A 26457-nucleotide genomic window follows, 5' to 3' on the forward strand; every position below is an offset into this window, starting at 1 on the left:
GAACCTCCCCGGCCGCTCTTCCTCCGCCCTCTGTAGCCAAACCCCTGGCTCATGGTTGGTCGAGCGGGGCTGGTTCACTCCTCCCCTCTCTGACGAGGTGGGGAAACGCCTTCCTTCCCCCAACCCTGCCTCGTGGTCAATGGCGGCAATTGGATCGGAGGTAATATGGGCAATCGAGGGCTCAGCGGTGACGAGAGGGGATGTAATATGGGATGGAGATTTTGGGGATGGGAAGGAAAGGGGATCTATTCTCTTTCACTGGTGCAATGGAGTATTTCAATTAATGGAAGACACAGCCTTACGCTAATACACATAATAAGGATATAACTGTCAAAAGAAAGGATATATCGTGTCCTGCATGTATGTTTTATGGACTAACTACGGAAACGCCCTTTGACCTTTATACAACCACAAACGGAGGGAGGAGGGGTGATATTTTACAACAACCTTTTACAACAACATTTTACCACAACAACAAAATAAAAAAAACATTCTCATATCCACAACAATATATATATTTATACACACACACACACACACACAGACTTGGCATTTAATATGGAATATTTAAAATGGAAGCAATGTTTCTTCCAGAATAACCCTGTACTTGAACTGGTTCAGGTTTCCATTCAGAACAACCAGGTCAGTTTTGCCCCCTGCATGAAAAGCAGCCCAAACGGTGACCCCACCACCTCCAGCTTGGACTCTTGGCACTATACAATCTTCGTTGTGAGCTTCATGCACTTGTCTGCGCACTCGGACGCGGCCATCTTGACGATAGACCAGAAATCTAGACTCGTCACTGGAGGTCACGTGATTCCAGTGTCCTGGCTGCCATTGACGGTGCTCTCTGGCCCACTGCAATCGGCGCTGGCTGTGTTGTCTGATCAGGCGTGGCTTTCTCAGGGGACGCGTGGCACGATAGCCTGCTTGAACCAGTCGTTGGTTGACTAGCCTTCTGGATACAGGCACATTTGTCAGTTGCTGCCACTCAGCCCTAAGCCGATTAGCTGACTTGGTACGGCCATTGCAGACTAACCGGTGCAGCTGGCGATCATCTCTCCTTGTGGTTCTGCATGGATGTCCTGGCCTCGGTATTGGAGTAGGGACACCCTTCTGAGCATTTCGTTTCAGGATCTTTGACACCTGACCTTGAGTGACGCCATACTGCCGAGCAATAGCACGCTGTTTCATGCCAGAATTTCGTAAAGCCAAGCCACCACTCCATGCCAAACAGCATTGTCAAGTTGATGGACCATCTCCAGAGGAAGCGGCAATAACTTTTGTAGACGTGCAGCAGTTGTTTTCCACTAATACAGAACGCAACAACCCTTACATACCCGATTGTGAAGCCAATCGTCAAATGTACCTGTCCTTACATTTTGTCACGCCACCTGTGATATAATCCTGTTATTGACTTCTTGCTGCGAAAGACAATCAGTGACATGGTTCTTTCAACAAAGACATCACCAAAGGGTAAAAGAAACTCACCAGATTGATATACTGAGTTCAGAAAGTAAACCCAAGTCAAGAAAAAAATATATATTCCATATAAAATGCCAAGTCTGTGTATATATATATATATATATATATATATATATATATATATATATATATATATATATATATATATATATATATAAATATATATATATAATATATATATATATATATATATATATATATATATATACACTCAACCCTCGGCTATTTTTTTTTTTTTTTTTTTTTTTTTTTTTGTATACTGAATCGAGGCTCGTGAAAGAGCTAACATTTACTTCACAAACAAATCGACCAGACAAACAAAATACACAAAAAGAGGGAGCGGAAGACAAGATGGGGAGAAAAGGGGAAGCACACAAACACAACATCCGACAGCAGGGAGATGTGTGGAAGGGAGAGGGCCCGGGGGGAGGAGGCATGGGAAGGGAGGGGGGGGGGAGGGAGAAGTATAAAGCACAAGGACACCAAGGACTTCCAGGACAGAAGTTGGTATTTCAAAAAGGGGAATTGGGGTGAAATTAGCGGGGGTAGAAAAGATCAAGGTTTTGGATGGGGGAAGATAAGAGATGGTGGTGAACAGCTGTTTTAAAGACTTGGAGGGTGGAGTGGGATTGAAGAGAGTGAGGGAGTTTGTTCCAGAGGCGGGAGAAAAGAGGAATGAAGGAGTGAAGGTGAGCAGAGAGTCTTGATTTTGGCAGTTTAACCAAAAGAGGGTTGCAGGCAGATCTTGTGCGACCTGTAGGAATATTTGCGGGACAGAGCCCAGAGAGAGCTGGGGGGGCAAGGCCAGAGAGGAGTCGGTAGAAGACGGAAAGACCACCAACCTGCCTGCGGTGAGTGAGTGAGAGGCCCTTGGAGTTAGCTTCATCGCGGGAGATTCCAATGATTCTGAATGCTTTGGTTTCAACAGCGCGAAGGCGAGCTAGGTGTGAGGCAGGAGCACCAGCCCAGAGGGGAGAGCCGTATTCCATTGAGCTGCGGCTGAGTTATCGCGAACTCAGCTATCGCGTTTCTCTGCTATCGCGGCTACCTAAAAAACTGCGCAACACACGACTATCGCACCCCAAATACGCGCTATAGCGCACCGGAAATGGTGGAAAGGGTGCTACGTCATCACCGAGCGTGGGGAAAGAGAAATCAAGGGAAATCAAGAAGAGGAAGAACTTAACTTTCGCTCAGAAATTCGAAATTGTGCAGTTGATAGACAATGGTGAAACAAAGCGAAGTGTTGGAAAGAAATTTGGGATAAATGAGTCAACAGTGCGAGGTATTTATCAAAACCGTGATTATCGTAGAAACGTGGATAAGATTTAACAATCAACAATGAAGCAAGGTGCTCCTTTATTAATACGGCACTGGCAGGTTACGAGGAGCAGTATCATGCCCACGTCAACTCCCTCCGCCAACGCCAGATCACCGAACTCTTACGGCCAGATTCGGCGTCAGAACAAGTCTAATCGGGGACATTAGGGTAACCGCGGGGAGGGAGGCACAAACTGCCGTTCGAGACCTCAATCTATGATGTAAATGCTTGATAATAAGAGTTTGCCGTCAACAACCAACACACCAAGCCAGTTCCAATTTAAAAACATGCTGCAAAGTCTCTCTCTTTCTTACACACACACACACTCTTACACTCTTACACACTTACACACACATATACACACACACACACACACACACACACACTATAGCTAACGTGAAAGTTTGGCGCCAAAGACTTGGCCTGCGGGTGGGTGTGGGGGGGGGGGGCGCGAATGCCCCCCGCCCCCCCATGATGCCGACCCTGCTTATGGCGTCGCAACGAGGCACAGCCCTCTGTCTTTGACGAGCCCTCTGACGTTGAGCGCTTCTCTGGTGCTTCAGCTGATGCAATCCTGGACGAGTTAGAGGCACGTAGGGGTGGTCAATAAGACTCCACCCAAGCCTCGGAACCTACCCAACCACCTAAGCCCCTCATCGTCCCCCAAAAAGGTAAATAAAATGGTAAAAAAGTACTTTTTTACCATTTTATTTTTATTTACATATTGTCATTCTTGTTTTAATGTTTCTTAATATGTTAATGTTTCTTTATATGGTAGAAACACTTGGTAAAAAAGTGGCAAAAATAGGTTAAATATGTGGTCAACTTGGGGGTCCCGGCACCAATTAGAATTATTACCATACGTTCTTCAGTTCGGCTATCGCGATTTCGGCTAATGCGCACTGATGGCGGCACCAATTAGGCGCGATAGCCGAGGGTTGTGTGTATAATTATGTATGTATGTATGTATGTCTATATGTATGTATATATATATATATATATATATATATGTATATATATATATATATATATATATATATATATATATATATATATATATATATATATATATATATATATACACACAAAGAATTAAGTTAAGCACCCCCCCGTTTTTTACAACCTCGCACATTACAAGTTTGTTGTCGTCAAAACAGTGTAATATACCCATGATATTGCTATATTTTCTGGAGAAGTGATATTATGGTCACATAAAAACATAACAATCATGCCGTTTTCAATATTTTATTCTGAATAATTTAAGGTGAAATTTTTTGGGAATTTTAGGCATATTTTCACCTCAATTTAAGTATGGAGCTATAGGTCCATCACGGACAGTGTGGATGACGTTTATGTTTTCTAACGTACAGTCATTGTTCTGAGAAGACCTCTAGCGATCTTTGCGTCAATAACGTGTGTAGGACCCACGTGATCGGATGGAGCAAGGTGCTGTGACAACCATCCCCTGGCCTGCGTACAGTCCTGACCTGAACCCCCTCGAGCACGTTTGGGACATGTTGGGACGACAAATTGCGAAGATGGTCCCTCCAATAGCCAATCTGGATGAATTGGAACGTGCATTACATCGGGAATGGAACAACCTGCCACAGCAACGCATACGACGGCTTACAGGGTCTATGAGACGTAGGGTTGAGTCAGTGATCCGATCACGTGGGTCCTACACACGTTATTGACGCAAAGATCGCTAGAGGTCTTCTCAGAACAATGACTGTACGTTAGAAAACATAAACGTCATCCACACTGTCCGTGATGGACCTATAGCTCCATACTTAAATTGAGGTGAAAATATGCCTAAAATTCCAAAAAATTCACCTTAAATTATTCAGAATAAAATATTGAAAACGGCATGATTGTTATGTTTTTATGTGACCATAATATCACTTCTCCAGAAAATATAGCAATATCATGGGTATATTACACTGTTTTGACGACAACAAACTTGTAATGTGCGAGGTTGTAAAAAAAACGGGGGGGTGCTTAACTTAATTCTTTGTGTATATATATATATATATATTGTCGCGATCCCGGCTGTGAAATGGTTCCCAGCACGGAATACGGGACGTTAATGTCCGGGCTTCAAGTAGTCCACGGAGTGGACAGAGAGAACTCAATAAACACAATTGTGTTTTAATCGGCCTTCTAGGGGTAAGGCACGATGCTTTATTGGCTCGATCACAAAAACCATAAATCGGTAACAGAATGGAATACACTGCACAAAGCCTGCAGGAACTGTCGGCCCCAGAAGCTCCAAACAGGACGCAGCAAGATCACTCGCGTTCCAATCGACGATCTCCGGGACTCGGAGGGTAACAGAGTGGAATACACCGCACCAAGCCTGCAGGAACTGTCGGCCCCAGAAGCTCCAAACAGGACGCAGGCAAGATCACTCGCGGTTCCAATCGACGATCTCCGGGACTCGGAGGGTAACAGAGTGGAATACACCGCACAAGGCCTGCAGGAACGGTCGGCCAGCAGCTCCAACACGACGCAGGCAATATCTGACTCACGGTCCCAATCCACGAGATCCGGGAATCACTCGTTCTCTTCCGGAGTTACTCACTCGTAAAATACAGAACGGTAAACGATCAGCCCAACGCGGCTGTCGTGAAGATTCAGGGAAATCCCTTTATCTATTTCCCACTCGGGGCCTTCGAGTCGCGTCCGTTGCATAAGATGGTGACCGCGCTCTCTGGACTCTCCACCAATCACGTGCCGAATCGCCTCCCGATCGCGTGAGGCTCCAAGGAGGCCACGTCACGCGGTGGGGCGGGGCACCAAATCTGGTGAGAACAGGTGGTTTCACCGGTGGTTTCTCACAGTCCTCCCCCCTAAGTAAAAACCCCGTCGAATAGACGGCGTTTTTAAAACCAGTATTTGTAGTAGGTGCAAATCACATGGCAGATGATGGCGGTAATCGCTAACAAGGCAATTAACGCAATTAACAATTATTAACACTTATTAACAACAATAACGCACCAACGCAACAATACAACGCAACGCAATAGCGCAACAATAACGCAATTATTAACGCACAGGCAATTAACAGGCATTAACAGGTTAACAATGAACCAGTTTGGTTTTTTTTTTTTTCACACACAAATTTTAACACCATACACCACATTAATATCTACCCTACAAGAGTTACACTTCACACAAAGCACAATAGAGAGGCAAGGGGGCCAAACTCAAGTTGGGGGAAGCGTTGACAGGAAGGAAACGGGCCGAGACCTAGAGCGGCGGGTACTCCTCCGGTGTCGAGAACAACAGTCATATGCGTAATGACCCCTTTCACCGCACTGGTAACATCGATCGTTCGGGTCGAAAGGCCTGCGGACCAAAGGGCGTCTGAAACGAGGCCGCCGCGACATGCCATTCGACATCTCGACGCACACACGCGATCCGCAAATTAACCTTCCATCAAGGGCTCTGACCGAATCTTCAGCATCTCGTGGCTCTTCAAACTCAACAACTGCAAATCCAGGTGGGTTTCGAGCAACCCATACGTTGCGGAGTGGTCCGTAATGTTCGAAGACCCTCCCTAGCTCGGCTTTCGCTGCTCCATGGCCCAGGTTTCCCACATATACCTTAGCATTAGCGTTCCTGCTGAATCGCGACATGGCGGGAGCGGTCCCTGAGGAGCACGGCACCTGAGGGTGGCTTGACGGGAGGCTCGGGTGGACTTCAGCTGACGCAACGTCACCGTCGGGAACTGGAGTCGAGGCGCTAGGCTCCTCGGGCCAGAGTGAAGATATGTCTGACTCCGCCACTCTCTCCGCCTGTTTACTCTGGGATCTAGTGACCCCCCCACAGGTCAGAGTCAATGACTCCTCCCTGGCCATGGCATCATTGCCAATCAGCAAGGAGACCCCGGGTATCGGGTAGTAGGGTACCACCACACAGGTCACTGGACCCTTAAAAATGTCACTCCGGACCTCGAGGAGGGCAAGGGGATACCGGCCAAGAACCCGGTCAATGCCCCGAAGGAGGGTATACTCGCCGTATAACGCATCTGAGAGGCCGGAACTACCCCCGCCCGGAGAACACACCGTGTCGCCCCAGTATCCCGAAGGTATTGGGCCTCAAACTTCAGCATCGAATCAGGGCCACCCACTAAGGCTGTCCCTGAATAATCCTGGTACAGTGGATGAATGGAATTAGCCTCGGTGGCAGTGACCTCGGTCACCGATGCCACCGTCGTGTGCGAGGGCCCGGCGGATGAGCTCCACTGATCTCCCTCCGACTTAACAGGAGGGTTGCCTCGGTAGGCCGGACTAGCGGGATTAGAGAAGCAGCGGTTTTCACCGTGCCCCACGCGTTTGCAGAAATCGCACCAGGGCCCTGCCTGGTCTGCGGGCTCGCGACCGCCACCAGTGGAGGGCATCGGAGAACCCCTCCCCTCGATCCAGCCGCCGGGCAGACGGGGGGCGGTCTTGATCGCAGACTCCTCCGTCTTACGACGCGACTGCGTGACTTGCAGCATTTTGCACGCCAAAAACATGTTTATCAATAAGGTTGACGCAGTCTGCCAAGGAAACAGTGTCTTGTCGACAAGAAACAATGCTAAGTCAGGCGGAAGCTGTTGATCGATACGGTAACGCACCAGGAGTTCCGCAACCGCTTGAGGTAACTCAACCTTGCTCCCCTTGAACCATCTCTGCAGCTGTTCCAACAAGGCCCGCGAATGTTCCTCATAGGTTTGACTGGACTCACGAGTCCAGCTGAAAAAATTTCTCCTATAAATACATGCGGACACCGCATAGGCGTTCAAAATCTCGGCCTTCAATGCCCTGTATTTGTTTGCGTCCTCGGTTGCCATCCTCGCATATACCTCCCTCGCCCTCTCAGATAGATGGCTCACAAGATGGCCGACCCACAAGCTCTCATCAATGCCACCGGCAGCCAACAACTTCTCCGCCATCTCCAGATACGCTTCTGGCTTCGTGTCTCCCGTCCAGTCCGGCAAACGAACATGAACAGTTTCCGGGACTCTTGCAGCAGACCCCTCTGCCCACGGTCGTTCAGTCAACATTCGCAACTCATGCTCTCTGACGCGTTCAGCTTCTGCTGCTGCCGCACGCTCTCTCTCTCTCTCACGCTCTCTCTCTGCTGCTGTCTCTGCTGCCGCATGCGCTCTCTCTGCTGCGCAGCACGCTCTCTCTCTGCTGCTGCCGCACGCTCTCTCTCTCTCTCTCACGCTCTCTCTCTGCTGCCGCACGCTCTGCCTCTGCCCTGTCATTCTCCCTGTTATACATGTCAAGTTGTTGAACCGGAGTCAGCCCGGTCCAGAAGGGCGAACGCATGCATTTAGTCATGATGGAATCGCTTCCTAACATCTCGGGTTGAGTGACCGGGTCAAGGCTGCTTGCGTCGCTCACATCGCCACCCACGTGACTGTCAACATGATCAGGTTGAACTCTCACTTCTCTGGTCGACATAGCTTGGCTACGAGTTATCATAAGACAAGGCACAAAACACAACGCTCTGTTGGGGAAAATACGACACGAACTACACAATATCACCCGCACATCAAATTGCCAATGAGAAAAATACCACGTACAAATACTCACGTTTTTTTTTTTTTTTTTGTCGGTTGTTTGGAGGGATCCGAGGCTCACTTATTCTGCAGTGAAGCACCACCCAAGACAGCGTCCTACGGCGAGAAAGTTCCTCCAAGACGGCGTCCGCTGGTGAGAAGATGCAGAGAAGATGCAGATGCCGAATTCCCGTCTCAATTCGAATGTCTCTCACTTGAAAGATCCTAGGACGAGCAACCCATTTGTCGCGATCCCGGCTGTGAAATGTTCCCAGCACGGAATACGGACGTTAATGTCCGGGCTTCAAGTAGTCCACGGAGTGGACAGAGAGAACTCAATAAACACAATTGTGTTTTAATCGGCCTTCTAGGGGTAAGGCACGATGCTTTATTGGCTCGATCACAAAAACCATAAATGGTAACAGAATGGAATACACTGCACAAAGCCTGCAGGAACTGTCGGCCCCAGAAGCTCCAACAGGACGCAGGCAAGATCACTCGCGGTTCCAATCGACGATCTCCGGGACTCGGAGGGTAACAGAGTGGAATACACCGCACCAAGCCTGCAGGAACTGTCGGCCCCAGAAGCTCCAAACAGGACGCAGGCAAGATCACTCGCGGTTCCAATCGACGATCTCCGGGACTCGGAGGGTAACAGAGTGGAATACACCGCACAAGGCCTGCAGGAACGGTCGGCCAGCAGCTCCAACACGACGCAGGCAATATCTGACTCACGGTCCCAATCCACGAGATCCGGGAATCACTCGTTCTCTTCCGAGTTACTCACTCGTAAAATACAGAACGGTAAACGATCAGCCCAACGCGGCTGTCGTGAAGATTCAGGGAAATCCCTTTATCTATTTCCCACTCGGGGCCTTCGAGTCGCGTCCGTTGCATAAGATGGCGACCGCGCTCTCTGGACTCTCCACCATCACGTGCCGAATCGCCTCCCGATCGCGTGAGGCTCCCAAGGAGGCCACGTCACGCGGTGGGCGGGGCACCAAATCTGGGTGAGAACAGGTGGTTTCACCGGTGGTTTCTCACAATATATATATATATATATATATATATATATATATATATATATATATATATATATATATATATATATATATATATATATATACACACACACACACACACACACACACACACACACACACACACACACACACACACACACACACACACACACATACTAGCAGAAGTACCCGGCATTGCCGGGAGGAGGAGGGGAGGGGTAGGAGGAGGGGAGGGGTAGGAGGAGGGGAGGGGGAAGAGGAGGGGAACAGGGGGGAAGGGGGGGAGGGGAAGGGGGGAGGGGAGGGTGTGGAGGTGCCCGGGGGAAGAAGGGCCCCTCTCCCTCCCCTCCTCCTTCCCCTCCCCCCTTCACTTCCCCCTTCCCCCCTTCCCCCTTCCCCCCTCCCCCATCCTCCTCCCGCCCCTCCCCCCTCCCCCTCCCCTTCTCCCCCACCTCCCCCCCCCTCCCCCCTCCCCCCTCCCCTTCTCCCCACCTCCCCCCCTCCCCCCTCCCCCTCCCCCCCGTTCCCCTCCCCTCCTCTTCCCCCTCCCCTCCTCCTCCCCTCCTCCTCCCCCTTAACACCAGGGGGTTGACTCAGCCTGTCATCCTACCGAGGTCGGCAAATTGAGTACCAGTTCACGGAACGCGCCGCCGGTAATCTATCTATAATTCCAGTAATCTCTGTGTGTGTGTGTGTGTGTGTGTGTGTGTGTGTGTGTGTCTGTGTGTCTGTGTGTTTGTTTGTCTGTGACCGCTGTTTCTCGACAACCACGGGTCCGATATACTTGAAACTTGCCAGGTATATTGCTGGGGACCTGAGGATGTGCCTTTTCAAGGTTTCATATTAATCGGACAAGTAGTTACCGAGCTATGGCGATTAGCCGTTCGCCGTTCGCTTTGGCTTTGCGAATGGACCAAACCATTTCATGTAAATAGAGGGGGGGGTTCTGTGGTCGTTGCGAATGGACCAAACCATTTCATGTAAATAGAGGGGGGGGATTGTCACCGTACTCGCAAGCCGTTCGCTTTGGCTTTGCGAATGGACCAAACCATTTCATGTAAATAGAGGGGGGGGGATATAATTTTAGATATATATATAGTACGGGCATGCCCTAGTATATTATAATGTATGGTAATCTATGCAGCACGACATGGTCATCACGGAAAACAAGGCACCTTTGCCGGCGCAAAACGGCTCTCCCAGGGTCAATCTCGGTATCGTTGTGAGCGCACGGTTCAGCCCTTCAATACAAAGTTTATTTTGTAAAAATCGAACCACGCGTTAAAAAGATATGACTGGTTTTGTTCGCCGGCACGTCGGCGCTCGAATCGGCTCGCGATAAAATCCAACACGTCCTTTGTCGGGGTCGTCTGAACCAACCACGGGGCCTAGAAGGCTGGGACCGGTCTCAAAAGTTAGGTCTCGATCATATATCGTAATGCTGGAAGCTGCACGTCTCTGTGATAATCTTGTGGACCATGACAAGAGATCGTGCGAGTCGCTCGCAACGGCTTCAAGCACTTCCGCATTCGACCATTTCATGAACGCCATACGCCCGCCCATCAAAGCGCGTACGTATTAAAAGAACATACAGTGGCCCATGTTTCGATTCCCTCCCTCTTCTGCTAGCGCTTCTGCGCTAATGCGCTAATTTTAAAACCCGAAGTTTTTTTAAATTTAAGGTGTGCTGTAGTTGCTCTGAGACGTACTGATTCCGAATATGCCTTTGGTTTTTCTCTGCGATGAGTAGTTCTCGAGTTATAAGAGGACAAACAAACAAACAAACAAACATACTTTACTGCTTTATATATACTAGGGCGTGCCCGCACGTACGTGCTTGCCCGTACGTGCTTGCCCGTACGTGCGTGCAAAAAAACATGCGTGCAAACAACAACAACAAAAAACAACTTTGAAACCACGTGGCAGTAACGACCACAGAACCCCCCCCTCTATTTACATGAAATGGTTTGGTCCATTCGCAAAGCCAGTAACGACCACAGAACCCCCCCCCCTCTATTTACATGAAATGGTTTGGTCCATTCGCAAAGCCAAAGCGAACGGCTTGCGAGTACGGTGACCATACCTTGGGAACCACTTGTCCGATTAATTTCAAACCTTGAAAAGGCACATCCTCGGGTCCCCAGCAATATACCTGGCAAGTTTCAAGTATATCGGACCGGTAGTTGTCGAGAAACAGCGGTCACAGACAAACACACACACACACAGACACACAGAGATTACTGGAATTATAGATAGATGGAATTATAGATAGATAGATATACTGTATATATATATATATATATATATATATATATATATATATATATATATATATACAGTGGAACCTTGACTTACGAGTTTAATCCGTTCCGTGACCGAGCTCGTAACTCAAATTGCTCGTATCTCAAATCAAATTTCCCCATTGAAATGCATTGAAATGCTATTAATCCGTTCCAGCCCGCCAAAAACCACACCAATTTTTTTTTTAATATACAGTATATATAAAAATATCTCGCGCTTTATATTTCACCTGTATGCAGCATACAAGTTGGCAGGATGGCCTGGACTGGAGGTACGCACACTTGACTCTAAAGTCTAAACTGTCCAGCCTGGGTTTGAATCCCGACCCAGCTATAACCTGTCATGGGTGAATCACAGGCAGGGTGATTCATCAATGGGTGTACCGCTAAACTGGGCGCCCCGTTTGCGTCCCATTAGTTGTTGGATGTTAAGGATCTCACCGTGTTTTCCACAAAGAGAAGGCGAGCTATCGCCGGCACTCTGAACAAGTTGACGGCAGAGATACTGTACTTGCACGGCATGATAACCACGTGTCGCACGATCTCTTGTCATGGTCCACAAGATTATCACAGAGAGGTGCAGCTTCCAGCGTTTCGAGATCTGATCCAGGCCTATCCAACGAGACCGGTCCCAGCGTTCTAGGCCCGGTGGTTGTCTCAGACGGACCCGACAACGGCAGTGTTCGTTTTAACTCGATTCGATTCGAGCGCCGACGTGCCGGCGAACAAAACCGGGCATATCTTTTGAACGCGTGGCTCGATTTTTACAAAATAAACTTTTTCTTGAAGGTCTGAACCGTGCGCTCAAAACGATACCGAGTTTGACCCTGAGAGAGCCGTTTTGCGCCGGCAAAGGCGCCTTGTGTGACGTGAGGACCACGTCGTGCTGCATAGATTATCATAAATTATCATATCATTATCGGCGGCGTTATATATCATTAGCGCTATACGACAGAGATACTGTACGTGCACGGCAAGATAACCACGTGACCGGAGCCCACCTGGCGGCATAAACTCAAAATAACCGAAATGCGAAAACTAAAATGCAGCGCTATACTACGACAGAGATACTGTACGTGCACGGCAAGATAACCACGTGACCGGGTGGCGAAAGCTCGTAACTCGGATCTCGGCTCGCATCTCAAAGCAATAAACTGCCAGAGTGACGGCTCGTATCTCGAAAAACTCGTAAGTTGGGGCACTCGTAAGTCGAGGTTCCACTGTATATATATATATATATATATATATATATATATATATATATATATATATATATATATATATATATATATATATATATATATATATGTGTGATAGAGTAGTTTGATGTATATAGGATGTAAGATACAGTTTTTCTCTCCTGTGTACAGTACATAAAACGTTTACCAGTTCAAATTTGCACAAGGTTCACGGGCACCCTGTATTGCTCTTCATCGTGTGAGAAAAGCAAACGGATAGTCAATCCTTTGAAGTTGTCCGATTCAGAATAGCACTATATAACATCAGAGACTTTCTGTTTTGTGTTAATTTTGCCACAAGATTACCGTTCCTTTAGTCTAGCGTTAATTTTGCTGTGTTTATCCGTCCTAAGTTGTTATTGCTGTGGTAAGCCCTATGATCTTTGTTTCTGCAGATCCACTTATGCAGATTGCTGTGGATCACTCGCGGCACATTTTGTACACACGTTCAGAGAAGGGTACCATTCAGGTGTGGCAAGTTATATCTTCATTTGTTCTTTAAGCTCCTTTTATTTTTATTTTGCATAATAATTCTTTATATAATTGTTGATCTTGCTATTTCTTTTCTGGGTTTTTTTTCTTCTTCTCAGTACTTGTGTTTGACCAAAATACAAAAAATATTTTCCATTCATCTCCAAGTAAGCAGGCACAAGAATGAGAGAAATTTGTGTCTGTTCATGAAACTGGAGATTTATGGAATTTTTTCCCTGCATTCCATTGTTTTTATGGGAATTTCAGTGGCCTATAATAATACTTTTTTCTGCAGTTTTTCTGTATGGCAAGTGATTTTTAACTACTTTGCATTTTTGAATATTGGATTGTTTAATGTTTTGCTATACATACGATAAACATTCTTTTTCACTGCAACAGAAGGCACAGCCGTTTTCATTTTCTCTCGAGACACTTCAATCCTTTTGGCTGTCATGCCACACCATGGGGCAAATATGAACAGATATGCCAGATTTCTGACAAATTGGCCCTACTTTTACTATTTTCTTCTCCTCCACTCTCCTCTTCCAAACTTGGAATTTTTCCTTACCCCCCCCCCCCCTCTTTCCCCCCATCCCCCACCACAACTGAAAGCCAGGGCTCGATATCCCCACGCTTAAAAAAAACAAAAAACAAAGGATTATTGTAATCAGCTTTGTCTGTTTGTCACGCCATCTCCTCCTAAAATGGTTTGTGCAGAAATTCACCAAACTTGGTCATTGATTACCACATGGCAAGAAGGTGCAAGAGCAGTGTCACTTTTGGTCCTGCCCCCTGGGCTTGGGTCAAAAGGTCAAGTGCAGAAAATGTAATTACGGGCACATTTTTAAACATTGTAAAATTAAACTTTGTATATGCAGTCAACATTTGGAGACGTATGAATATGTGACGATTTTTTGGGATTTTACCCTCAGTTCATTCCCCAGGGGTGAGAACTTGGAATCAGAGGTCAAAATTTAGATTTTTTTTTTTTTACTCTAAATTTGATATTGGGTTCTTTTTTGGTGGAATTTTTTGCCATCTTTCAAGTTTGCATATAAGAAGAAGCGTATAATAAGATTCTTCTTTCATATAAGAAGCGTAGTTTTGCGATGGCGTGTCATCAACTTTGCTCTGGTTTGAGTTGGTTTCATGTAAATGCTCGAATGTTAATCAGATTTTGAGTAATTATTTTAAAAAGTTTTTTTTATATATATATTTTTATTTTCCATTGAAATATTAGTTTCACTTTATTTTTTTTAATGGATAAAATTGTCACTACGATATTAATATGAAATACAGTACTTAGAATGCGTATTAACCATTAACCACTGACGACCAATTCTTATTAACTCCTGATGATATAGTCGGTGTGCAATACAGTATTTGTTGTGTACGTGTATTTTGTATGGACACAAATAAGTATTCATGCTCTCGTTGACTCTGCCTTTAAAGTTAGAATGTTACTACTATTTTCTGCTCGCATATGGATCGCCAGGTGTCTGCTCACTGCTTGCCTGTAGTAGGTATGCATGCTGGAGGGTTTGTTTGCTCATTTTGATGTAGAAATCTCATATGAGCAATTTACAGGAATCAATATTTGGTGTGCGTTTTTTCCTTCTGTTGGTTTAGCTAGTTTTGTAAGACTAGCCAATAATACCGCCCCAAGCTGTGTGCTCATGTTGGGGGTTTTTTTTTTTTTTTTTAATTGTTAGATTCTTAATCTCTGTAACTGGATATTTCCAACCTTTTCTTGCCAGGCATCAACAAGATGGAAAATACTGAATCCTGACCTCATCATTGGGGGTTTATAATAAACAGACTTTCTCATCTTGCTTAACGCTTTCACTTAATCCCTCCCTCCATATTATTTTCCTTTCCACTTCACTCCTCGGATTCCTGGATTCCATGCACTGTCTTCTCCTCTTGTGATTGTCTTTTATTGTCTCCACACTTAAGGAAAAAAAAAAAAAAAAAAAAAACTGGGAAGGGGTGAGGAGGAGGGGGAGAGGGGGAATATCGTAATCTGGTCCGTCCGTCTGTCCATCTGTCTGTCATGCTATCTCCTAAATGCTTACGGTACACAAATTCACGAAACTCGGTAGTTGTGATCACCACATGACAAGCAGGTGTGAGAGCAGTATCATTTTTGGCCCTGCCTCCTGGGATGGCATCAAAAGGTGAAATACCAAACCATTTTTAAATTAAAATTTGTATATGCAATCAGCATTGGGGGATGCGTGACATATGTAACGACTTTTTGGATTTGATCCCAGAGTTGGGGACTTGAGGTCACAGAGGTCAAAACAGAAGATTTTCTTTTCAAACTCAAAATTTGATATTGGGTCATTCTTGGTGGAACTTTTCGGCATCTTCCAACTTTGCTTTAGGTGGGAAGCATAGCATCCATCGACTTCTCTCTAGTCACGCTTTTTTGTGTTGTGTCTTGTCTCAATGTTTTGTCTTTGCTTTGTTCATTCTTTAAACATTTATTGCACTCTTCATCCATCGTCAACTGGGATTTAGAATTTCTCACCGTGTTATTGTTCTCTGCTCACAGGGATTTTAGAATGTTTATTTTGTGTCCCTTGTTTACTTGATTATATTACAGGCAGGAAGCTTGCGGATTTGAGATGGCACGACATTGACTTCACTCTCGTTATTTTTGTTTTTAGACACTTTATGTAGTGAGGCTTGTGAATATATTTTCCTATGTTATTACAAAATGCTGCATCTTTAAAATGTGTCTTTATCGGGACTTTTCTCTCTATCTCATTGTGGAGGTGTTTGATCTCGGGTCAGATGGGCAGAACACGAGTCGTGTTGCGAGCCTTTCTCATGGAACGATTGCTTCTGCAGCAGTTAATATTGCTAGGTATGTACCACATGTGTCCTCCCTAAGCATTCGGTAATTAGTGTGCGATTGAAAACGTTTGCATTCGGTTTATTCTATGACTTGGATCTCTTAAGTGTTTTGGTGTTTTTATCTTGTTGCTTGATGCAGGACTGTTGAAAAGTTGAACTTCAGCCCTGTGGTGCACATAGCTCCTATTGAAAGCTCTGAATCGGCAGTCTGTCACCTCCTTGCAGTAACACACACAGGTCTGTGGATGATGAGCAGTTATGGGGAAAAGGAGGGTATGAAATGAGGAGAGTGCAAGACAGGTAGGTCAATATAAAGGTAGAAGGAACCATGCAGTTAGGTCGACAAGAGGTGCACTTGGGATGAGGCAAGAGGAGGAAGGATTTGAGGAGCCAAAGGGAAGAAGGTGGGGGTAATGTGTGTGGCTAATTCAAGTGTATTTTTATCGTGCAATATTGACTTTACAGTACTCAAGACTAGTAATCATGTTCTTAATGTTAAATTTGATGAAATTGATTGACCATGTTAATTTAACCCTGATTGTTATGACCTGACCATCCCATTAAGTGTTAATAGACAAAATAAGGAATTGGCACTGAACTTTGTTTTCATATATGCAAGCAAAGGATGGCACTGCTAATTTACGAGTAGAAATTCAAAATATAACCTAAGTACCAGGATCCGAAAACTAAATTGAGGAGAACCTGAGAGCTGAGATGTACCAACATTGTGCCATTGATAGAGAAACTGGAGTGATAATGCAGAACCTCACTGAAATTTTGAAAACTCAGCAAATATTACAATAAATGAACTACAAATGGAGGCTTCCAGAGTTCATTGACAATCTTTCAAAGAGCCTTTATAAAAGGATGTGAAAAGAGAATGTGCTCCAATGCTAAAACAACATAACATCACATCTTGATCCTCGTTTTGTCATCCGAGTAAAACAAAGGCGGATACTATGGGCTCGGGCAGTGCTCCGTTCCACCTGCTGCCACCCGCTAAAGTAGGTTACAGCCATCCTGAGAAGACAATGAATAATAATGGTAATATTTGACAACAGTTGGATGATGAAACTAGAAAGGCACTCAGTAGAGCTCATACCTCTGCCAGGCTGAACAGTTTACATTTTGTATCCCACTGATTGGCCGGATCCGGATATTCACCAAAATCCAATCAATTTGTCCTTGTCACACACCGAACCTGTCCACCAGGTTTTTTTTGTCTGAATTTGTCCCTAACTTTTTGAGATATCCTGCTCACAGACAAACAGACAGAGTGAAAACATAACCTCGGTCCATCTTCCTTGACGGAGGTAATTATATAACTGTCTCCTTTGCTTTGGAGGTGTTTATTGCAGAGCAAAAAACACGTCCATACCTAAAGGAAGCTGAAATTTGTTTCCTCAGTGATTAAATGTTTCTCTGTTATTCTTATATTTTTACGACGTAGGTTGTAGGGCAATGCCATCTGGAACGGCATTTGTCTGTATGTATATGTATGTATGTATGTCCTTTCCGTCAGCATTTTGCATGTTTATTCCCTTTAAGATTAGTTTTCTCTGTAACCGTTTTTTATGAATGACACTAAATATTCACCATAGGACCACCTCCTCCTGTATAATTTTTAAATAATAATTATGACATCATAGGTCACATGGTATGGGCACCATCTTGGAAAAAAAACAAAAACCTTTGCACCTCTATAATCTTCAAAACCACTCCATGGAAAAAATTGAAATTTGGCTCACTGCAAAGTAATCCTCGTGGAGAATAACGCATGTTAATGATGATGTTATAGGTGCCTTCATCATGTCATAAATCGACAAGTAGAACAGTTGATCCGATCAGTATGAAATTTATTGAGCGTGATCTCATGATAAATTGGTTGAGAAAAAAAAGAAAAGATGTTCGGCAGCCATATTTTTATGGAGTAGCCCGTAGGACAATGCCAATTGGAACAGCGTTTCTGTCTGTCTGTCCGGTGTATGTATGTATGTATGTCTCTAACAAATGTCCATCAATCAGACCTGAGGATCTGGTCACATGACAAAGGGACGGACAGCAGATGCTCCACTTAGCAGATCCAAGCCTGGGTACGCCATTGTTCGACTATCGGTCTTGTTTTGTTTGTCTGTTATTCTAAGAATGTCCTATATTAAGCAGTACACTTATTGTATTTACAAACGAAATGTATATTCACTAAAAATGTAGCCTCAACATTCCAAAACTTCAAATACTGCAGAGATTTTGTAAAAAGAAAAAGAAAAAAAAAAGGCAATGGTTCAGTCCGCTCATCTTCAGTGATTAAGGCCTAGGCCACAACAACCCAATTCTTCCAGTGCAACACATCTGGACGGTCGTGGGATAATCTTGCGTCTATGATGCACTAAACCAGGCCACACCAATCAATGCCAAAGGACTGGGCGTTGTGGGTTCCCCCATGAAAACCAAGAAGGTTTGCAATGTTTAGTCCCTCTGGTATGCGTCAAAATTACAGTAGCAGCTCACATCAAAAGTACATTGACAGGAGAAAAACAAAATGGCATGGGCTAATTCTCGCCAGAAGAAGTGTCTTGGAATTTTAATGGTTTTGCTTGTCTGGTGGAGGTGACAACCTCGGAGTAATAAAGGGTGAGCTGTGAATCTGTCAGTGGATTCTGCCGCATGGAGATCTTAGTTTTAAAAATACAGTTTTCATAAGCAGTTTTGGATGTGATGTACAAACTAGGTTTTCTTCCTATAACTGAATCAGCTCATCTTCACATTATTCAGTCTAGAAGTTTGACAATTGGTTCGTGAAGAAGGCATGAGGCAATGCTGCTTGAATTGAATTGGCTCAGCGGAAACACGTCCGTCCAGTCACATTGTCAGGGCTTCTGCACCAGTGGATGAATACCGACTACGACCGTACAAGATGAAACTAGTTCAATCGGTCTGATGGGGCCCGATGCGACGCGACATAACTTTACATGACTGGCTATCCACATAAACTGATATTCTATGACTGGACCATCCTGTTCTGTCATGTTGGAAGAAATTGGTTCTTGTGGCCTCGGCTTATAATGACCATTTGTGTTCAGACCATTATCAGAAAGAATGACTGGGTCTCATTGCCGATTGCAGGCCTTTGTCCAATTTTCTCCTCTCCACCACCCACCTTGGGATAACATTTACGATCTGAGTCAACATGGTTTATTTGAGTCCTTGATGAAGGCCACTTGGTGGCTGAACCCGGAGTCTTTCTCATCACCTTATTTTTTGACACAATGTTGAGGTTGTTGTGCTCTTGCGTTCTCTACGATATATTATTCACATTTTCTGGGGGATATGCATTCTTTCAATTACAAACCTATTTGATTCTACAAAATATTTGTTTTATACTTTGTACTGTTTATATAAAGAAGTCATTTGTGGATCTTTACCAACCAGCATATGGTCCAGCATAAATATTGTGTTGCAGCATTTACTATTCAAGATTGATAGAGAATTAAGATTATAGAGACGTAATAGATGGAATGTAAATTGTCTGAGCTGTTTGCATCAATGGTGGAGAGCAGTTCTTGAATTTGATCACTTTTGGTAGTGGTTATGGTCTCTTGTTGAATGCGGTGTTTTATTCACAGGTGTTCGTCTGTACTTTGGTACATGTTCTTTGCGCTACCCTGGCACACGACCAAACACACTCATCCTCCTGCATGTGCGAATGCCTCCTGGATTCTCTGCAGCAGTTACAGCTCCTCAGCGTCCTGCTCGTGTCCACAAAGCACTTTACAGCCGGGGTATGCTTCTTCCTCCCCTGCCCCCTACTCCCCACCTCCTTTCTCTCAAAATGATTATGTCCAAGTCTTAATCACCCGTCTCAGCATAAAGGTCCACAGAATCAGAAAATCATGTTCAGTTTAATGAATAGGTATGGCTTCACTTGACACGTAATTGACCTTTTCTTGAATAAATATCTTGGAAGGAAGATTTTAATGGTTTTTGCTGTACTTTTAAACTCAATTGGCCCTGACCCTCCAAAAAACGGCGTTTGTATTCCATCATATATTGTGTGATCAGCAATGTCATCCTGAGGATACTTTTGCTGTGGGACTTGTGTTGACGTGCGGCCTACATTCGCTCTGAACTCTGATATAAAGTACTCAGAATGCCAGCTAAATCAGTATGCATTCTTTCCCAAAAGATCCAGCTGTAAGGAAAATGTGGATAGCCAAGGTAAAACTGACCAGAGGAAAGTGGCGTGGCCCAACTGCTTCAAGCGTCATTTGCAGCACCCATTTTGAAGATAATTCGTATGACATCAGCCTGCATTACCAGTTTGGGATGAGTAAAGTGAAAATTCTAATCTAATGGACACGAAGAAAAAGGACATAACAGCTGTGGAAGAACGGGAGAAGTTGAGGGTAAGAAGTTTTTGGGTTTTTATCGCATTTTTATTTAGTATCGGCCATGATCACCACCACTTTAGTAATCAAACAATAACTTTCTATGTTATGTTCAGGCATGCGTACAGGTACAGCCATATCATACATAGAAGCTACACGTGTATTAGCATTAGCCTCTAAAGGTGGATATATATATATATATGCCAAGTGCCAAGCAGATGGATAATCTACAGAAACAAAGAAAACTATGAATTTTAAAAAAATCTCTGTGACCATGGAGCATAGTTTGACCGCAACACACAACCTCTCACATATTAATGTCTGTTATTTGGGGATCCCCAACCCTTCCTCCACCCCTCCAACCCCAAGACCTCACCTTCACCTCCAACCCCAAGACCTCACTTTCACCTCCAACCCCAAGACCTCACCTTCACCTCCAACCCCAAGACATCACCTTCACCTCCAACCCCAAGACCTCACCTTCACCCCAAACCCCAAGACCTCACCTTCACCTCCAACCCCAATACCTCACCTTCACCTCCAACCCCAAGACCTCACCTTCACCTCCAACCCCAAGACCTCACCTTCATCTCCAACCCCAAGACCTCACCTTCCCTTCCCAACCCCAAGACCTCACCTTCCCTTCCCAACCCCAAGACCTCACCTTCCCTTCCCAACCCTAAGGCATCAATCCCCTCCTGCACTCAAGCCTTCAAAAAACCCCCATGTCCACCTCCCAATGACCAACGAAAGTCCTCAAACCCCCTGTCTCCCCCTTCCAAAGTCGTCCCATCTTTACTCTCACCCTCCTCACGCTAATAAAAGCAAACGGGCATCTCACAGTCGAAACAGTGGAATATGCTGCCCTATCATGCAATGACGTCACAGAAACCTGTCCGGGGGGGGGGGGGGGGCGGGCTTCAAAAAAATTGCATTTAAACACATTTTTTGCTCAATTCTGATACCTTCTCCCACCCCTTGCCTGGTAACAGCTTCAACGGACATCCCCTAAAATTTTGCGTAGCACTTGATGAGGACAACCCATTCCCATATTTCATACCTTAATCCTGGGATACTATTTATCCCGTTGTTTTTTTCAGTTACTGCAAACTATATTTGAAAAGGTAAAGGTGCTACGGTCAATAAGACCAGGCAGCAGTCGGAATCTTTGTAATGACATCATTGGACTAATCGTTTGGATTTACGTAATCGTTTCTAAATATGTTCAATTGCTCTCGTTTGCAAATGTGATTAAACGGTTGAGGTTGGAGTACCAATTATGGCATTTAAATAAAGTGATTAGTGAGATGCAAAACGTAAACGGTTCAGGCTGGCAGAGGTATGAGGTATGTGCTCTATAGTTATCATTACTATAATTACAGAGAAGTGTTGCATCAAAATGACACGAAACTGCACATTTACCACGTTCTAGCTCTATGATTTACTTTGTTAGTTGTTATTGCCGAGTCTTTCTTCGACGTCATCCCGATTGTTGTGAACACCAGGTATTTCATGACCGATGCCATTCCCAATTTCCACCTCAGGTTCATACATGTACGGTCTGACAGCACCTTCTACATGATGATTTTGACAATCGTCGTAATCGGAGGATTTTTTATCACAAACATCTTCGTTAAATTCACTTTCTGCACTTCACAAATTCATTCACTTAGCGTGCTGAGACGACCTTTCCCTTGATTACGTCACGCAGATGGCATCATGATCGTTGTGGTTTTCTGAAATTTTTAGGGGTGATATCTGCTGGGTTTTTTTTTTTTTTTTTTTTAAATACTGTATCACCCCAAATAATCATTAGAATTACAAGCCATGTTCAGTTCTTTGTCTAAAAAAACAAAACAAAAAAACCCACCTTTAGAGGCCATTTTTCCCCGCAGATCAGGGGTTGGCCTTTATCGGGCACCGTGGTCCCATTTTTGAAGCAATGTTTTACGGCTGAATGCCTTTCCTGCCGCCAACCCTGTTAGTCCCCTCTTGCAACACAGGGAATTACCAGTTAGCTGGTACTCAATTTTCCGACCATGGAAGGATGACAGGCCTCAAACCCCCCTGGTCAGTCAACCCCCCTGGTGTTAATTCAGCAATCGACCGGGATTCAAACCCAGGATCCTCGGATCCCAAGCCGGCACCCTAACTGCTAAGCCAACACCAGGCCTAGCCAACACCAGGCCTAGCCAACACCAGGCCTAGCCAGCACCAGGCCAAGCCAGCACCAGGCCAAGCCAACACCAGGCCAAGCCAACACCAGGCCAAGCCAACACCAGGCCAAGCCAACACCAGGCCAAGCCAACACCAGGCCTAGCCAACACCAGGCCTAGCCAACACCAGGCCTAGCCAACACCAGGCCTAGCCAACACCAGGCTAGGTCTATTACTTAAAAATCAATATTAGCACATCCAAAAAAAAATCTGATTCTGTGGGTCTTTAAAATCATTGCTTGAATGGAATGTTTTGACTCAAACATATCCAATCCAATGCCCTAGATGCATAAATCTCTTCAAATCTTTTGTATTGTTATGATATGCCACCGCAGCCACTGGCCAGGCCGAAACCTTGTGCTTTCAGGTTCGTCTGCCTGTCCGTCCGTGTGCAGTAAGTGGCGGAATGTATGTTTTTTTCTTTGTTGTTTTTTTTTGCTGGAAAACACCCCCTAAACAAAGTTCTATGAAAGTTGTAAAACCTACTGCAAATGACGGACACGCAAAGGTGGGTTTGCAAAGGTGGGTTTGCAGTCAAAGAAACCTGCGCACACTGTTTCTGGTTGAAGAAACCTGGACAAAGCCAGTTCTTTGGCCTATTCATATTTTGATTATATATCTATATATAGTGATTTCTTTTTATGTTGAAGTCTCCAGTCACAGACTATGTCATCCTCTTTGAGGCCAAGCCTTAAATAAAAGAACTGCATAGATAGAAAAGTGAAGAAAGTGAGAATTGTCGAAGAGATTTTGAGGAAGTTTTTTAAAAATCTGCTTTTTGAAAAAGGGAAGGTCATAAGTGTTTGGAAAGACATGAGAAGGTCGTAAAGAGTTCCAGAGATTGGCAGTGAAAGGGAAGAAAACCCAATCATTCCCACTCCTCCCTCCAGGTCTTTAAAACAGCTGTTCACCACCATCTCTTATCTTCCCCCATCCAAAACCTTGATCTCTTCAACCCCCGTTAATTCACCCAAAATCCACTTTTTTTTTTTTGAATTACCGACTTATTTCTTTCCTGGAAGTTCTAGCAGTGTCCATGTGTTTTATACTCCCCCCACCCCCGTCTTCCCATGCGTCCTTCCCCCAAGCCCTCTCCCTCCCACAGATCTTCCATTGTCACTGTATTCTGCTGCTGTACTTGTGTGCTACCCTCTCTCTCCCCATCTTGTCTCCCGCTCCCTTTATTGTATGTTTTGTGTGTCCGTTTTTTTTTTTTTGTGATTAATGTTAGCTCTTACACGAGCCACGATCTTGGAAAAAAAAATATATTAACATCATAATGGCCACACAATCATCATGTGATGTAGTGGCTTGTCATGTATTTTGTGGTTTCACTAATGGCAGATGTACACAAGCAGGGGGGTGGCAGAGAGTGGACAGAGAACTGGGTGAGGAAAGTTGAGGACTTGTGGGGAGAGGGTTTGAAGACTTGGGGTTGAGGTCTTGGGGCTGGGAGGCGGGTGTTGAGCACTTAAATAAGAAAGACATTGAGGACATGAAGTCGCATTTTATGTTCAGCATTTCCATGGGTCCCTGCGATTATGCAGTCAAAGGAATGATTCCTAGTAAACTCCCTACATATTCCATGCTCTATTTAGGAATGAATTCCTCTACAACAATAATCTCGTAACTGCAATAAATCTGCTCGTAACTGCAATATATGAAAGAATTTGAATAAGTATCTTCAATATTATGAAAATTTTATGTTTGAAATTGTGCTATGAGCAAGCTTGACAATGGTATAAGTGCACTCAGAAATTTGTAAGCCTACTTTATATTGAAAATACAAGATTACTTGTCTGACAATAGTGAGTATCTCATTCGTGTAACATTCTGAACACCCGTCATACATTCGTGATTCATTTATCTGCAATCCCCTCTTTCTCACCTTGTCCGTATGTTATGGTGCTCAGTTTGAGCCACAAAGAGCCCTTGCGTAAAACCCTGGTTTGTCTGGGCATTAGTGCAAAAGTTTTATGGTTTTCCCCATAAAGTACACATAGCTGTTCAGTAAGGTATGCAGTAAAGGTGGCTGGGTAATCCAGCTGGTGTAGGAAATATACTTTCCCACTGGTCCAGTCATTACATATTTGATTCTGCTCTATTTTGCACCTTAATGTTTTTTGCTCATTTTTCCTGAATCCTGAATTGCTCATTTTTCATATCAAGTGGAAGTTTCCAGTCAACATGCAAGTTTCTGTAGAATTATATCTGATTTTGATGTTGCTAAAACCTTAGCTTTTTGTCATGTTCTGCTTGTGTGAAATTTGGAGTGGAAAATGAAGCGCAAACAAATTTATCGGTTAATTGCTTCTGGGCCTCCCCACTCAATTCTGCTTTATCTTGCCTCTCCATTCATTTCTCCACAGGCACATTATTGCTGGCAGCAGCAGCCAGTGAGGATAGCGATACTCTGTGGTGTGTAGCACAACACTCCTTCTCATTACATTTTCCACTCATGGAAGCTCAGGTGGGTTGCTTGCACTGTCACCACTGCACACGTAGTACAATTTGATAGGGACGTCCTTCCACTTTTTATATCATTAGTTTACACACATCAGGTTTCGGTTATACATTACAAGTAACAAACTATAAAGGCACTCGGTGGAGAGCACACCCCCACCAGGCTGAGGTTTATGGTTTGTATCCCACTGATGGGCCGGATCTGCATCCAGACCTGAACCAAAATCTAATCCGCTGCCCGTCTACTCACCCATTCCCGGACCCGTGACCACGTCACCCCCGTCCTTTACAAGCTTCACTGGCTCCCCATCCCCCAGAGAATCCAGTACAAAATCCTCCTCTTGACATACAAAGCCCTCCATAACCTGGCCCCATCCTACCTGGCTGACCTCCTCTCCAGACACACTCCCACCCGCAACCTCCGCTCTGCTGGTACCAACCTCTTGACCCCCCCCCCCCCCCCCCATCCGGACCAAATTCAGATCCTGGGGGGACAGGGCCTTTTCCATCGCTGCTCCCACCCTCTGGAACTCACTACCTCACACCATCAGAGACTCCTCCTCACTCACCACATTCAAAACATCACTCAAGACCCACCTGTTCAACACTGCATTCAACATTTAACCCACAGCATTTAACCCCTGACTAATGCTTCTCCTTCTCCCTCTTTTGTGCTTTGAATATTTCCCTATTGATTCTTGTCTTTTGAAATTGTTTTTATGTTTTGCTTTGCATTATGTTTTGCACTCTGTCAAAGCGTCTTTGGGCTTCCTGAAAAGCGCTATATAAAATAAATGAATTATTATTAATATTATTATAATCAGCTTGTTCTTGTCACCGAACCAACTCATCCACCAAGTTGTGTCATATTCCGTGCACAACATTTTGAAATATCATGCTATGTATCGTTTTTGGGCCCCTTTGGTACTCAATTTGCCGACCTCAGAAGGATGACCGGCTGAGTCAACCACCCTGGCGTTAATTCAGCGATCGACCGGGATTTGAACCCAGGATCCTAAGATCCCAATCCGGGCCCAAAAACGATACCACCTTTAGAGGCCAGAAAAATGGCCTCTAAAGGTGGTATCGTTTTTGGGCCCCATCTCTAAATGGTAGAGAATCACTTAGAAAATTAAAATT

At 44.8% G+C, this 26457-nt stretch overlaps 1 protein-coding gene across 4 annotated transcripts in view; it reads left to right on the forward strand.

Annotated features, from left to right (window-relative positions):
* NUP155 (nucleoporin 155) overlaps window positions 1–26457 on the forward strand; it is a 387607-nt gene that overhangs the window by 250694 nt on the left and 110456 nt on the right. For all 4 annotated transcript variants that reach the window (XM_078769705.1, XM_078769706.1, XM_068096685.2 and 1 more), the window contains 5 exons: window positions 13316–13389; window positions 16172–16263; window positions 16393–16490; window positions 19877–20032; window positions 25224–25324. In XM_078769705.1, coding sequence (XP_078625831.1) covers window positions 13316–13389; window positions 16172–16263; window positions 16393–16490; window positions 19877–20032; window positions 25224–25324 — 521 coding nt within the window. The remainder of the gene's footprint in view (window positions 1–13315; window positions 13390–16171; window positions 16264–16392; window positions 16491–19876; window positions 20033–25223; window positions 25325–26457) is intronic.

This window comes from Myxine glutinosa, chromosome 1 (genome assembly GCF_964187855.1).
Source record: "Myxine glutinosa chromosome 1, kmMyxGlut1.1, whole genome shotgun sequence".
Classification (NCBI taxonomy): Eukaryota; Metazoa; Chordata; class Myxini; order Myxiniformes; family Myxinidae; genus Myxine; species Myxine glutinosa.